The sequence below is a fragment of the Heterodontus francisci genome, chromosome 16 (assembly GCF_036365525.1).
Source record: "Heterodontus francisci isolate sHetFra1 chromosome 16, sHetFra1.hap1, whole genome shotgun sequence".
In the NCBI taxonomy this organism is placed as follows: Eukaryota; Metazoa; Chordata; class Chondrichthyes; order Heterodontiformes; family Heterodontidae; genus Heterodontus; species Heterodontus francisci.
The window spans coordinates 94,193,927-94,209,908 of record NC_090386.1 but is presented as its reverse complement, the minus strand read 5'-3'; the positions used below and the strand labels follow the sequence as shown (position 1 = coordinate 94,209,908).

The 15,982-nt window shown below is 45.7% G+C and overlaps 1 protein-coding gene across 7 annotated transcripts in view; it reads left to right on the top strand.

Moving 5' to 3' along the window:
* LOC137378521 (syntaphilin-like) overlaps positions 1 to 15,982 on the top strand; it is a 117,635-nt gene that overhangs the window by 40,601 nt on the left and 61,052 nt on the right. For 5 of the 7 annotated variants that reach the window (XM_068048866.1, XM_068048862.1, XM_068048863.1 and 2 more), the window contains 4 exons: positions 2,130 to 2,195; positions 2,334 to 2,452; positions 9,154 to 9,224; positions 14,620 to 14,829. In XM_068048866.1, the coding sequence (XP_067904967.1) occupies positions 9,184 to 9,224; positions 14,620 to 14,829 (251 nt within the window). In that variant the 5' untranslated portion in view covers positions 2,130 to 2,195; positions 2,334 to 2,452; positions 9,154 to 9,183. Of the gene's footprint in view, positions 1 to 2,129; positions 2,196 to 2,333; positions 2,458 to 9,153; positions 9,225 to 14,619; positions 14,830 to 15,982 lie in introns of all 7 variants that reach the window. The other 2 variants (XM_068048867.1, XM_068048864.1) reach the window with 2 other exon arrangements.

Below are 15,982 nucleotides of genomic sequence, written 5' to 3'. Positions count from 1 at the left end.
AATGCAGAGTTAACCCTTTCCCCATACGCTAAATAATGCAGTGTTAACCCTTTCCCCCATACGCTAAATAATACCGAGTTAACCCTTTCCCCCATACACTAAATATTGCAGAGTTAACCCTTTTCCCCCATACACTAAATAATGCAGAGTTAACCCTTTCCCCATACACTAAATAATGCAGAGTTAACCCTTTTCCCCCATACACTAAATATTGCAGAGTTAACCCTTTCCCCCATACACTAAATAATGCAGAGTTAACCCTTTCCCCATACACTAAATAATGCAGAGTTAACCCTTTCCCCATACACTAAATAATGCAGAGTTAACCCTTTTCCCCCATACACTAAATAATGCAGAGTTAACCCTTTCCCCATGCACTAAATAATGCAGAGTTAACCCTTTTCCCCCATACACTAAATATTGCAGAGTTAACCCTTTCCCCCATACACTAAATAATGCAGAGTTAACCCTTTCCCCATACACTAAATAATGCAGAGTTAACCCTTTTCCCCATACGCTAAATATTGCAGAGTTAACCCTTTCCCCCATACGCTAAATAATGCAGAGTTAACCCTTTCCCCCCATATACTAAATCGTGCAGAGTTAACCCCATCCCCATCTTGGTGGCACCAGCTTCTCCTGGACGGGAAAATGAAGGCACGTGCGTGCAACAGGACATGCTCAAGATTGCAAACTGTAGGTAAGATCGTAGGGAGTTAAATTTAAACTTATGCACAGAGTTACTTTAAATATGTAAAGTAGGATCCCGTCGCAGACTGGCGGAGGTGCCACCGTGGACCCTTAGCGCTGCCGGGAAGATGGGACCCGGGGTCAGGTTCTGTGGCAGCCACTGCCATTCCAATTCTCCGGCTCCCGCCACCCCCACCCCCCAGGCACGAAACCCGATGTCGGACTGGGAACAAAGTCCAGCCATAGTCTCGTATTTCTATAGTGCCTTTCACAACCTCAGGATGTTCCAAAGTACTTTACAGCCAATGATGCACTTTTGAAGTGTAGTCACTGTTGTATTGTTGGAAACGCAGCCAATTTGCCCACAGCAAGCTCCCACAAGTAAAAGTGTGAATAAGTCCAGATAATCTGTTTATATGATATTGACTGAGGGATAAATATTAGTCAGGACACCAGGGAAAGCCCTCCTGCTGTTCTTCAAATTAATGCCCTGGGATCTCTTTTGTCCACCTAAGAGGCAGGTGGGTGGTTAAATGTCTGATCTGAAAGACAGCACCTCGACAGTGCAGCACTCCCTCAGTACTGCACTGGGAATGTCAGCCTGGATTTTTGTGCTCAGGTCACTGGGGCTTAGACCCACAACTTTCTTATTCAGAGCTGAGAGTGTTACCCACTGAGTCACAGCTGGCAGGGTGATGAGGTACGCTCCCAGGAACTCTGTGGGTCCGCTGGCACTGGTGTCACACATCTGTCAGAAATGATTCTGGTGTCCAACCAAAATATTCAAGTTAGTCAGGGATGGATAGTAGTTCTGATCTTCACCCCATTCACACCACCCCCACCCCATTCACCCCATCCCTACCCCATTCACCCCATCCCTGCCCCATTCACCCCACCCCTGCCCCATTCACCCCACCCCTGCCCCATTCACACCACCCCTGCCCCATTCACACCACCCCAGCCCCATTCACACCACCCCCACCCCATTCACACCACCCCCGCCCCATTCACACCACCCCCGCCCCATTCACCCCACCCCCGCCCCATTCACCCCACCCCCGCCCCATTCACCCCACCCCCACCCCATTCACCCCACCCCCACCCCATTCACCCCACCCCTACCCCATTCACCCCACCCCCATCCCATTCACCCTACCTCTACCCCATTCACCCCACCCACACCCCCAGGGATTTCTGAAGCTGGTGTTTGCAGTCAGGAAGGTTAATAATGAGGGAGTATTAGATTGGATAATCAGTCTGTGTGACTAGCAGTCTCCTGAATCAGTCACAGGTCTGGTGCTTTACTGATTCCTGGCTGTATTCCACAAAGGGGCCATCTCTGTATCTGTAAAAGAAAAATACATGTGACAAAGACAAAAGCTTCAGTCATGCGCAACTGAATGTCAGCATTAACTAGCTGTGTCATATTCCCTGAACAGATTGCACCAGCAGCCTCTCTACACTCGTCCCACCTACCCCAGTCGCAACTAAGCTGTGAAGTAATGGTACGTTTAACTGCATGTTACCAAGTGCCGTTGGTGGGTTTTGCAGAATGAACTCTGCGTGTTCGCAGCAGTGACTCGCTGTGATCGGTACTGACTAGCTTACTGAAACACTGTGCTGCTGTAATTGTGTCTTCACAGGAGGTATTGCTGACATCACTGGATGGAACACCAGGGCAAGTATAAACAATTGAGAATAATGGATCTTCACTGGCAGCCCAGCGTGAGGGAATAAAAACAGGAGAGAAACTCAAGCCTCGGTAAGGTGAATTAAGGCCGAAACATTCTGTTGTCGCATTAACAGTCAACGGATTTGACTGGACACAATTCCTCCTTGTACAAGAGAGTTCAGTTGGGCCATTAGAGAATCAAACAACACAGAAGGAGGCCATTCGACCCATCGTGCCTGTGCCAGCTCTTTGAAAGAGCTATCCAATTAGTCCCACTTGCCCTTTACTCTTTCTCCATAGCCCTGCAGTTTTCCGTTTCCAAATATTTATTCTGCATTATGAACTGTATCCTTTACCTCAAACGGTGCCCTGCTTTCACCTGGGCTCTTCCAAATTTTGAAAGGTACTATAGAATCTGTTTCCACCTTCCAAGCAGTGCATTCCAGTTCATAATAACTTGCTGCAAAAAGAAATTTCTCCTCATCTCCCCTCCTGGTTCTCTTGTGATTTATCTGAAACTTATGTCCGCTGGTTACCAACCCTCTTGTGAATAGAAACGTTTCTCCCTATCTACTTTATCAAAACCACTCTTACATGGTGTCTCCCCTCCCCCATCACCATTGGCTTCATCTACTCCACAAGGAGTCTAAATGAAAACAACAAGAATAGATTTCCTCAAGCAATGATTGATTGAGTCTATCCTTGTAGTACACATAGAGGAGATATTACCTATGTGTTTTAGGAGAGTGCAGTTGGTATAGTTCAACAGTCAAGACTGGATCCACAGAGAACACAGTTTGAGGTTTGTATTTATAATATGTGTATGTATAGATTTCCTGGCTTTGGTGTGTGATGTGATAAAGCAGCATGTTTGTTTAAGTCTAAAAACTGCGACTGTATTCACACATGAAAGGAAAGCTGTTTAGAACACTAAAGCCTGTTTATTGTATTTGAGGTTTGCATTATTAAAAATCTGCTTGTTTGAGAGTCCACAATCCAAAATTTGGAACAACCCAGGTGAAGGGTCTGGGTCCATAGGGCAGGGCACCATTGAGGTAAAGGATACAGGTTCATGATGCAGGACACCTTTGAGGTGGTCCTGAGATGTCCCTGTAATAACTGGAGTCGTGTCTAACAGCACCTGCCCATCCTCTGGCACTTCAACCATTCTTGTGAGGGACCTTTCTGGAGTGGAAGGGCATGCAGACGCACGAGGAGGAAACTGCCTAATTGGACCCTTCTACCAGCACATCCCCAATACTAGATGACCAGCGATCTGCATGAGGGCACTCCTCAAGGTGAGGAGTAAACCATCATCACTACTCTGTTCAGATTATCACCCCATCTGTCAAATCCTTCACTAGACAATTCCTGTAAGTGATTACCCAATGCCTCAGTGGCACCACACACCATTCACAAGAGATGTTTGAAGGTTGAGGGGTGATCTACAACAACAACATGCATTTATATAGCGACATTAACATAGTAAACTATCTGAAGGCATTTCTTCGGAGTGTTATCAAATAAAATTAACACCAAGCCACAGAAGAAGATATTAGGACAGGTGTCCAAAGGCTTAGTTAAAGAGGTAGTCTTTAAGGATTGATGAAATGCCAGAGGATTGTTGGTACCGTTCGACTCGTCTCCAGCTGTTGAGGGGACATCTTACGACTTCAGGACCATGACTAGCCCAGTAGGGACATATCTAATTGAGATGCTTAAAATCTAAAGGGATTCAATAGGGTAGATACAAAGAAACTATTTCCTCTGGTGGGGAATCCAAAACAAGGGGCCCTAATCTTAAAATTAGAGCTAGGCCATTTAGGAACAAAATTAGGAAGCACGTTTTCACACAAAGGCTTTCCTCTGCCCAAAAGGCTCTGGATACTGGGGGACAGTTGGAGCTTTGAAGACTGAGATTGGTAGATTTTTGCAGGGTGGTGTATCGAGGATGTCGAACAATAGCACGAAACGGAGTTGAAGAACAGATCGGCTGTGATCTAACTGAATGGTGGATTAGAATCGAAGGGCCTCGTGGCCTCCTCCTGTTCTTATGTTTCTGCACTTGTGCCCTAATTAAATTCGTATAGAATTGGGGGCAGGAAAAACCCAGTGGGTCATTTAACCTGGTCCCACACTCATGATGGCTGGAGCATTGTGACTAAGCGTTTCCTCCCTTCCTCGCCTCCCAGCAGCCATGTAATCTCCTGGGAGAGGCAAAGAAAACAGAGGGAACATTGCTTTGGGGTTCAACTGCAGACACTCATAAAGATGCCACTTGCTCCAGGGCCCTTGACATTTCCATGAATGCATCACACATGAGCTACAGAGCTGTACATTCTTCACCGGGTGCTTATGAAGGACACAGGGTTACCTGGAGCACGCCTTCTGCTCCTCTCTGAAGGATACTGGCTTACCTGCTCAAGGAACATATGAAAATAAAGGGGGAGGGGGCGGGTACGGGGTGAGGTGCAGGGGTTGTTGCGGGGGGAGGGGGTGGTTCTTTCCTCAGCTATCCCTGCTGCTAGGCTACAGGCAAGTGATTCTATCTTGCTTGTGAAATCGGGGTTCATAATTAAACTTGAGTGTGCATTAGGTAACTTGAGTTTGATTGTACACCCATATTTTGTCTCTTTATTAAACAATCAGCAGGAGGGTCAGGCATGTTGTGCCTGCGAGCTTAACAGCTGCTTTGTGGGCTACTATAATTGACCTCAGTATTAGAAGAGAGTAAAAGAAAGAAAGAAAGAAAGGACTGGCTTATATACAGCGTCTTTTACAACCTCAGGATATCCCAAAATGCTTTACAACCAATTCAAATATTTTTGAATAGTGGTCACTGTTGTCATGTAGAAAACACAGCACCCAATTTGCACACAGCAAGCTCCCACAAACAGCAAAGTGATAATTACCAAATAATCTGCTTTAGTGATATTAGTTGAGGGATACATATTAGTCCAGGACAGAGAGAGAAAACACACAGCGCTAAAGGTGTGAGCCTGACAGAACCAGAGCAAAACAGAGATCTCCATGATAATATTGATAAGTACATGAGGGAGAAAGGAATAGAAGGGCGTGTTGATGGGGTGAGATGAAGTAGGGTGGGAGGGGACTCGTGTGGAGCATAAACACTGGCATAGACCAGTTGGGCCGAATGGCCTGTCTCTTTGCTGTAACTTTGTATGGAATCGAATTCTATGTAACAGATACAGGGGGGTGGGGTGGGGGTTGAATTGTCAACTGTCGCATTCCTGCTACATGAAAATTACATTGTGGTCCAGTGTACATCATGGGTCTCCCAGTTTGCAGAACTTAATGAGCCATCAGTTTCAGGGCTGGATGGAAATTGGTGCATGGGTATTGACAGTGGGAATCAGGGGCTGTGATATCACTGCCATCTTACTTGAGCCACTGGCCATTCCCACCCCTCCCCGCAGGAAAATGGGGTCAAAAATTGACCCCGGAGAGATTAACAGAGAAAGGAAAACCCAGAGATAATGGTAAGAGGGAAACAGACTGAACAAAAGCAAAACAAAGGAAGAAAGTGGATAATACAGATACAGGGGAAAAGTAATAACTGCAAGGTGTGTAGTTTTGACTTTGTGCAATCATATAAAGCAGGTGATAGCAAATCTGCAGCACATCTCTCCCAATTTTTACTTCCATTGATTCCATCGGGTTTACACTATCGCATAAATTCATAATTACCCTCAAAAGGGGAGTAACAAATGTTACGGCAGGGGAGAGATGATGGGGATGGCTCCTCCTTTTCACTCTTGACTGACCAAAGATAGCATGTTTAAAAAAAGTGTTTTCGCTCCTGAGTGCTTTAATTGATGGGAACAGACAAAAACACAGGTTTTCTCATAAGTTTTAAAAGAAAGATAAATGTTTATTGTTCAACACCACTCTCACACTCATACAGATGCACACATGCTCAAGAAAATGGGACATGGTGGTAAAGTGGTAATGTCACTAGGCTAGTAATTCAGAGGTCCAGACTAATTTCCAGGGGACATGCATTCAAATTCCACCAATAAACTGGTGGGATTTAAATTCAATTAATTAATAAAAGTTAATTAATTAAAAAAAAAATCCGGAATTGAAAGCTAGTCTCAGTAATGGTGCTATGAAACTATCATTGATTGCTGTAAAAACCCATCTGGTTCACTAATGTCCTTTCGGAAAGGAAATCTGCTGTTCTTACTCGGTCTGGCCTACATGTTACTCCAGACCCACAGCAATGTGGTTGACTCTTAACTGTCCTCTGAAATGGCTTTGCAAGCCACCCAGTTGTCAAGGGCAATTAGGGATGGGGAACAGATGCTGGCCTTGCCAGTGATACCCACATCTCATGAAATAACTTTTAATAAGTAGCATGCGTTTAGGTCTAATGACTTCAAGAGTTCTCTATTACACTTGCTTTTCCCTGGGGTAAAGACTTAAAACGATGCAGGCCTCTAATCCTTTTTTGTGTCCACTGAAGAAAAGCTCTGGAGGTTTAGGAGGAAGGATGCACTGTGTTTTATATTCACAGTAGCAGATTTCTCTTGTACTCCAGTCAAGGTTCAATGGCGAAGCCCTGATACGATTCCTCAGGTGGAGACTTCAGGGTCAACTTGGGCGTAGGACAGTACCCTGAGGAACACCTGCAGCGATGTCCCGGGGCTGAGATGATTGGTCTCTAACAACCATCCTCCTTCGTGCTAGAGCTTTCTCCCAATTCCCTTTGACTTCATTTTGGCTAGGGCTCCTTTTTGTCATACTCGGTCAAATGGTCAAATGCTGCCTTGATGTCAAGGGCAGTCACTCTCATCTCATCTCTTGAATGCAGCTCTTTTGTCCATGTTTGGACCAAGGCTGTAATGAGGTCTGGAGCCGAGTGGCCCTGGCAGAACCCAACTGATCATCAGTGAGCAGGTTGTTGCTGTGTAAGTTCCACTTGATAGCACTGTCGACGACCCCTTCCATCACTTTGCTGATGATCGAGAGTAGACTGATGGGGTGGTAAATGGCTGGAATGGATTTGTCCTGCTTTTTGTGGATAAGATATACCTGGGCAATTTTCCACATTGTTGGGTAGATGCCAGTGTTGTAGCTTATTATTTTAGACACTATCAATAATTTAGATAATGTCTATTTACCTCAGTCGTTAACCATGCTATCACCTCAATCTTTTTATGGGGTCAATAGCAGTCTTTCTTTTTCTCTCCCACCTGACTCTGTTACTGCCCTTTCTTGTACCTTCTCTATTTTATCAAGATGGTATGTGGATGAGTGATACCCGGAATCCACTGTCTGACAACAATGGCCTAACCATGAGAAGCTATTTATGAGGAGAATGGTGGGATTTGAACTCATGTCTCCAGGTCATTAGTTCAGGCCTCTGGATTACTAGGACAGTAACATAGCCATTATATTACCCCTTCTACTTAAACTATAGAGACTACACTCAGTGCGATACAGAACAGCATCAATAATTTGCATATATATAGCGTCTTTTAAACATAGAAAGACATCCCAATGCACGGAGCCAAAGAAGGAGATCTGAGAGTGGGTGGCCAAAAGCTTGGTCAAAGAGACTTAAGGAGAATCTTAAAGGAGGAGAGTTCGGCGTTGTGGTTTAAGGAGGGAATTCCAGCACCTAGGGCCAAGATGACTGAAGGCACAGCCACCAGTGATGGGGCAAAGGGTTTTTGGAGGAGCCAACAGCACTGAAACAGATTGGACATAGCCTGTGGCCCAATGGCCTTTCATACACTAAAATAAAAGCAAAATACTGCGGATGCTGGAAATCTGAAACAAAAACAAGAAATGCTGGAACCACTCAGCAGGTCTGGCAGCATCTGTGGAAAGAGAAGCAGAGTTAAAGTTTCGGGTCAGTGACCCTTCTTCGGAACTTCCGAAGAAGGGTCACTGACCCGAAACGTTAACTCTGCTTCTCTTTCCACAGATGCTGCCAGACCTGCTGAGTGATTCCAGCATTTCTTGGTTTGGCCTTTCATACACCATGCTTTCTCACACACTTATTCCAGGCATCTGTGAGCAGGTTGGGAAAAGACTGAATCAATTAAGCCAAGAACACATTAATAACAGGAGCACTCCAAACACCCAGATCTCAGGCCCCTCCCTATCCAACAAGCACCCCAGCTGCACCACTAACTGGGGCACATGTTCCCTCTGCTCACCCAACTCTATAGAAACACCCCATAACCTGGAAACTCGGACTGGTGCAGGGGTCGCCTGGGGTCAGCAGAGGCAGGTATTGCGTTTCCACGGTTACAGCAATGGAGTGAGATCATGGATTTCCTGCAGAGCTGGGAGCTGTGCTCTCACTAGGGTTGCCAACCCTCCAGGTTTGCCCCGGGGTCTCCAGGAATTAAATATTAATCTGCAGGACACTTCTGTGACCAAACCCAAGGACAAAAACCATCGGGGCAATAGAAAGTATTGTGCGTATTTTTATTCATTTTCTTTAAACGTTTCTGTTAATTAGTTATAATAATATTGGAGAAGAGACAAGAAGGCTGTTTGATTGAGAGTCAAGCATGACCCAATTGGGTATTGAAGAGCCTATTCACTTTCCAGTTGGCCGTAGAGAAAGTGCACACTGCGAGGACGGACATGTTGGGTGACCAGTAGCAGGGAGTATGAGGGTGGAACAGTTAGAGGGAGGAGGTCATGTGATGAAACCTCCAGGAATACATTTAACCAGAGCTGGCAATCTTGGAACTCACCAGCTGGGATTTGGGACAGTCTCTTCAAGATGGATTTTGCTTCTGTTTTCTCAGGTCCTCCGTTGGCTCACTACAGCAACCTTCATGTCAGGGTCAGGAAGCAGGAGATCTCCAGGATCACGGAGGTACATAAAGCGGCAGCTAGCGCAGATCATAAAGGTTTCAGAGTAACAGAGAATCAAGAGCTGACCTGATAAAGGTCTTTTAAGATTATGAAGGGATTTGATTGGGTAGATGTAGAGAAACATAGAAAATAGGAGCAGGAGTAGGCCATTCGGCCCTTCGAGCCTGCTCTGCCATTCATTATGATTATGGCTGATCATCCAACTCTGTAACCTGTTCCTGCTTTCTCCCCATACCTTTTGATCCCTTTCGCTCTAAGAGCTACATCTACCTCCTTCTTGAAAATATACAATGTTTTGGCCTCAACTGCTTTCTGTGGTAGCGAATTACACAGGCTCACCACTCTCTGGGTGAAGTAATTTCTCCTCATCTCGGTCCTGAATGGTTTACCCCGTATCCTTAGACTATGATCCTGATTCTGGACTCCCCCACCATCGGGAACATCCTTCCTGCATCTTCCCTGTCAAGTCCTGTTAGAATTTTCTAGCTTTCTATGAGATCCCCCCTCACTCTTCTGAACTCCAGCAAATATATTCCTAACCGACTCAATCTCCCCTCATACGTCAAACCCGCCATCCCAGGAATCAGTCTGGTAAACCTTCGCTGCACTCCTTCTATAGCAAGAACATTCTTCCTCAGATAAGGAGACCAAAACTGCAAACAATATTCCAGGTATGGCCTCACCAAGGCCCTGTATAATTGCAGCAAGACATCCCTGCTCCTGTACTACAAAGAGTAGGGATAAATGGGTCTTTTTCCGAATGGCAGGCAGTGACTAGTGGGGTACCGCAGGGGTCGGTGCTAAGACCCCAACGATTCACAATATACATTAATGATTTAGATGAGGGAACTAAATGTAATATCTCCAAATTTGCAGATGACACAAAACTGGGTGGGAGGGTGAGTTGTGTGGAGGATGCAGAGAGGCTTCAGGGTGATTTGGACAAGTTGAGTGAGTGGGCAAATGCATGGCAGATGCAGTATAATGTGGATAAATGTGAGGTTATCCACTTTGGTAGCAAAAACAGAAAAGCAGATTATTATCTGAATGGCTATAAACTGAGAGAGGGGAATATGCAGCGAGACCTGGGTGTTCTCGTACACCAGTCACTGAAGGTAAGCATGCAGGTGCAACAGGCGGTTAAAAAAGGCAAATGGTATGTTGGCCTTCATAGCGAGAGGATTCGAGTACAGGAGCAGGGATGTCTTGCTGCAATTATACAGGGCCTTGGTGAGGCCACACCTGGATTATTGTGTGCAATTTTGGTCTCCTTATCTGAGGAAGAATGTTCTTGCTATAGAGGGAGTGCAGCGAAGGTTTACCAGACTGATTCCTGGGATGGCGGGACTGACATATGCGGAGAGATTGAGTCGGTTAGGAATATATTTGCTGGAGTTCAGAAGAGTGAGAGGGGATCTCATAGAAACCTATAAAATTCTAACAGGACTTGACAGGGAAGATGCAGGAAGGATGTTCCCGATGGTGGGGGAGTCCAGAACCAGGGGTCATAGTCGAAGGATACGGGGTAAACCTTTCAGGACTGAGATGAGGAGAAATTACTTCACCCAGAGAGTGGTGAGCCTGTGTAATTCGCTACCACAGAAAGCAGTTGAGGCCAAAACATTGTATGTTTTCAAGAAGGAGTTAGGTATAGCTCTTGGGTCTAAAGGGATCAAAGGATATGGAGCGAAAGCGGGAACAGGTTACTGAGTTGGATGATCAGCCATGATCATAATGAATGGCGGAACAGGCTCGAATGTCCTACTCCTGCTCCTATTTTCTATGTTTTACTCGAATCCTATACCATTTGCCTTTTTTACCGCCTGTTGCACCTGCATGTTTACCTTCAGTGACTGCTGTACGAGAACACCCAGGTCTCGTTGCATATTCCCCTCTCTCAGTTTGTAGCCATTCAGATAATAATCTACCTTCCTGTTTTTGCTACCAAAGTGGATAACCTCACATTTATCCACATTATACTGCATCTGCCATGCATTAGCCCACTCACTCAACTTGTCCCAATCACCCTGAAGCCTCTCTGCATCCTCCTCACAACTCACCCTCCCAGTTTTGTGTCATCTGCAAATTTGGAGATATTACATTTAGTTCCCTCATCTAAATCATTAATGTATATTGTGAATAGCTGGGGTCCTAGCACCGATCCCTGCGGTATCCCACTGGTCACTGCCTGCCATTTGGAAAAAGACCATTTTATTCCTACTCTTTGTTTCCTGTCTGCCAACCAATTTTCTATCCATCACAATACACTACCCCCCAGTCCCGTGTGCTTTAATTTTACATGCTAATCTCTTATGTGGGACTTTGTCGAAAGCCTTCTGAAAGTCCAAATAAACCACATCCACTGGCTGCCCCTCATTAACTCTACAAGTTACATCCTCGAAGAATTCTAGCAGATTTGTCAAGCATGATTTTCCTTTCGTAAATCCATGCTGACTCTGTCCGATTCTACCACTGTTCTCCAAGTGCTCCGCTATAAAATCTTTGATAATGGACTCTCGAATTTTCCCCACTTTTGACGTCAGGCTGATCGGTCTATAATTCCCTGTTTTCTCTCTACCTCCCTTTTTAAATAGTGGGGTTACATTAGCTACCCTCCTATCTATAGGAACTGTTCCAGAGTCTATAGAATCTTGGAAGATGACCACCAATGCATCTACTATTTCTAGGGCCACTTCCTTAAGTACTCTGGGATGTAGATTATCAGGCCCTGGGGATTTTTCGGCCTTCAATCCCATCAATTTCCCCCACCCCATTTCTCTACTAATACTGATTTCCTTCAGTTCCTCCCTCTCACTAAACTCTGTGTTCCCCAATATTTCTGGTGTGATATTTGTGTCCTCCTTTGTGAAGACAGAACCAAAGTATGCATTTAGTTGGTCAGCCATTTCTTTGTTCCCCATTATAAATTCCCCTGTTTCTGAGTGTAAGCGACCTACATTTGTCTTCACCAATCTTTTTCTCTTCACATACCTTTAGAAACTTTTAGTCAGTTTTTATGTTCCCTGCAAGCCTACTCTCGTACTCTATTTTCCCCTTCTTAATCAATCCCTTGGTCCTCCTTTGCGGAATTCTAAACTGCTTCCAATCCTCAGGTCTGTTTTTCCTGGCGAATTTGTATGCCTCTTCCTTGGATCTAATGCTATCCCTAATTTCCCTTGTAAGCCATAGTTTGGCTACCTTTCCCGTTTTACTTTTGTGTCAGACAGGAATAAACAATTGTTGCAGTTCATCCATGCGCTCTTTGAATGTTTGCCATTGCCTATCCACCGTCATCCCTTTAAGTAATGTTTCCCAATCCGTCATGGCCAACTCGCGCCTCATACCTTCATAGTTTCCTTTATTAAGATTCAGGACCCTTGTCTCAGAATCAACTACGTCACTCTCCATCTTGATGAAGAAGTCTATCATATTATGGCGCTCATCCCCAAGGGGTCTCGCACAACTAGATTGTTTCCAGAAGATGTTTCCATTTATGGAGGTCCAAAACTAAAGGTCATAAATACAAGATAGTCACTAATAAACCCATTGATGAATTCAGAACAAACCTCTTCGACACTGGTTAGTGTGGAACCTATTACTCCAGGATCTAATTGATGCAATTAGCATAGTTGTATTTAAGGGTGCAGCACTCCAGGTGTCACATGGCTCCTCCCCCCGGGTGCCCCAGGCTACTTCCCCATGGGTGTTCTCGGCTCCTCCCATATGGGTGTCCCAGACTCCTCCCCCATGTGTGTCCTAGCCTCCTCCCATCCTGGGTGTCCCGGACTGGAGTTCCCCAGGCTCTTCCCCATCATGTGTCCCAAGCTGCTGTCCCCCAGGGGTGTCCCAGTCTCCTCCCCCCCATGGGTGTCCCAGTCTCCTCCCTCCATAGGTGTCCCAGGCTCCTCCCACCTTCCAGGTGTCCCAGGCTCCTCCCTCTCTTCCCCAGGTGTCCCAGGCTCCTCCCCATCGTGTGTCCCAGGCTCCTCCCCCCCACTAGGTAACCCAGGCCCCGCCCCTCCCCTCCATGTGTCCCAGGCCTCTCCAATTTGCATATTTAAAGTGCACAGTGCCAGATTGGAATGAGTGTCGTTGCTGCCTCCAATTTAAAGTTGCAGTCGGCCAGATTGGGCGGGAAGTGAGTTGGATTAGTCCCCCACCCCGCTACATTTTAACTGCTGGTTAAAATCAAGGCCTCTGTGGCTGGCTCCTGCTGCCCACTCCCATATCACAAGACTGAAAATTCTTCCTTTTGAAGTATTTAGCCAATTCCCTTTTGAAAGTTACTATTGAATCTGCTTTCACCATCCTTTAAGGCGATGCATTCCAGATCATCATAACTCGCTGAATATTTTTAGATTATTAGTTTTGGGAGTCACGGTTATTGCAATGGCAGTGATTAACTGCATTGTTTAGTGTGCACTTGGGCATTGTCCTGAATTTGTGCTGTCAGCTGATCTCAGCTGGACAGTAATAAGAATGTTACAACTAGACAGAGCATGCCAGCCTTGGTCGAGAGAGAGAAAATCTTTCAGCCAGGGCTCCCCTTCTGATTGCTACTCAGTGATCTGTGCTGGAAAAAAACACTGAAGATTGGCTGGTGTATTCATCAGTTGCTATAATGTTTGTAGGTGTCAATTGAAGGTGTCTTTATGGCAAGACTAAGCTTTTTAACTTCCCTGCAGTGTAATACTGTAATTCTGACAAACTATCAGCTGCATTTCTGTGAAACCGTATACAAGAAGCTGTTGTAAATTACTGTAGTATATACTGCCTTGGGGACTTTGCAGTAGAATTCCAACTTTATTATTTAAAGTAAATATCCAAATTGTCCTCCCTTTATGTCATCAGCACTTCTTCTTGTAAAAATAGTGAATACAAGTGTGTAAACAAATGCCACGCTGTGTGACATTCAGCCTGCCAAATGCAAGGTGCATTTTTGCTGCCTGTTTAAGTCTTTGTGCTTTAAAAAAGCCTCTATTTCCTAATCTTTTTTATTTCACCACTAATAATTATTAGCTCCTGTCTAGACAGTTCTTGGTCAGTTAATATAATCCCAAACAGAAATTCCTGGCAGTTTTAATGAGGAACAGTGCAAGGGGAATCAAATAATGTCAGGAGCAGTCCCTGCTGCGGGGAAGGGGCGAGGAGGGGAGTGGAGAGGAGGGGAGGAGGCAGCTTGTTTGATTGCAGAGTTCCAGACACTTTGGGCTATCATGATCTTTTGCTGCTGAAGAGGAGTCTCGCTCTCACATCTCTGCAGTGGGGAAAAGTTGAGTTCGGTGTGTTTATTCAAACCGATTGGTCTGTGTTTAATTTGTTGTAGGCTGTGTGCGTTCTCAATGGATGACGGGTTCTGATTCACCTTCTCATTGTGCACTTTCCCCTGTCTGTAGACGTGGTTTTCACGGAAGAAGTGGTTTCTCCTCCCTGTTTAAATCGGCACTTGCCACAACTTCAGCACAGCAGGAGGCACAGCCCCTCCTCCAGCCCTCCAGACGCACTTCCCCGCCGGTCGGGCCACGGGACAGCTGTGCTACATCTTCCCTCAGCAGCAGCAGCAACTCGGGTTCCTACAAGGGCAGCGATAGCAGCCCCACCCCCAGGTAAATGGAAGAGACGCCAGGCCGCTTGTATGAGGAGCGGGAGGGGGAGAGGATGGGGAGAAGGGAGAGGAGGGAGGAAAGGGGAGGTGTGGGTTTGTGGCCCATGCTGAGCCTGTTAACCAGTTCCTGCAGCTTCGCAAATTGGAATGATCGCAAAACAAATGTTGGCTGCGGTTTACACTGTGTGACGGTGTTAGCCGTGTCTCAGTCGGGAATGTTAACAGTTTGTCAGTAGGGAATGTTAGCCGTATCTCAATCGGGAATGTTAGCCGTGTCTCAATCGGGAATGTTAGCCGTGTCTCAATCGGGAATGTTAGCCGTGTCTCAGTTGGTAATGTTAGCCGTGTCTCAGTCGGGAATGTTAGCTGTGTCTCAGTCGGGAATGTTAACAATTTGTCAGTAGGGAATGTTAGCCGTATCTCAGTTGGTAATGTTAGCCGTGTCTCAATCGGGAATGTTAGCCGTGTCTCAATCGAGAATTTAGCCGTGTCTTAATCGGGAATGTTAGCCGTGTCTCAGTCGGGAATGTTAACCATATCTCAATTGGGAATGTTAGCCATGTCTCAGTCGGTAATATTAGCCGTATCTCAATTGGGAATGTTAGCCGTATATCAATCGGGAATGTTAGCCGTATATCAATCGGGAATGTTAGCCGTATATCAATCGGGAATGTTAGCCGTGTCCCAGTCGGGAATGTTAACCGTTTGTCAGTAGGGAATGTAAGCCATGTCTCAATCGGGAATGTTAGCCGTGTCTCAGTCAGTAATATTAGCCATTTGTCAGTCGATAATGTTAGCCATTAGTCAGTTGGTAATGTGAGCTGTTTGTCAGTCGGTAAGGTTAGCCGTGTCTCGGTTGGTAATGTTAGCCATGTCTCGGTTGATAATGATAGCCGTGCCTCAGTCGGTAATGTTATCCATGTCTCAGTCGGTAATTGTAGCTGTTTGTCAGTCGGTGATGTTAGCCATTTGTCAGTCGGTAATGTTAGCCGTGTCTCGGTCAGTAATGTTAACCGTGGCTCAGTCGGTAATGTTAGCCGTGTCTAATCGGTTATGTTAGCCGTTTGTCAGTCGGTAATTGTGGCTGTTTGCCAGTCGGTAACATTAGCCGTGTCTCAGACAGTAATTTTAGCTGTTAGTCAGTCGGTAATGTT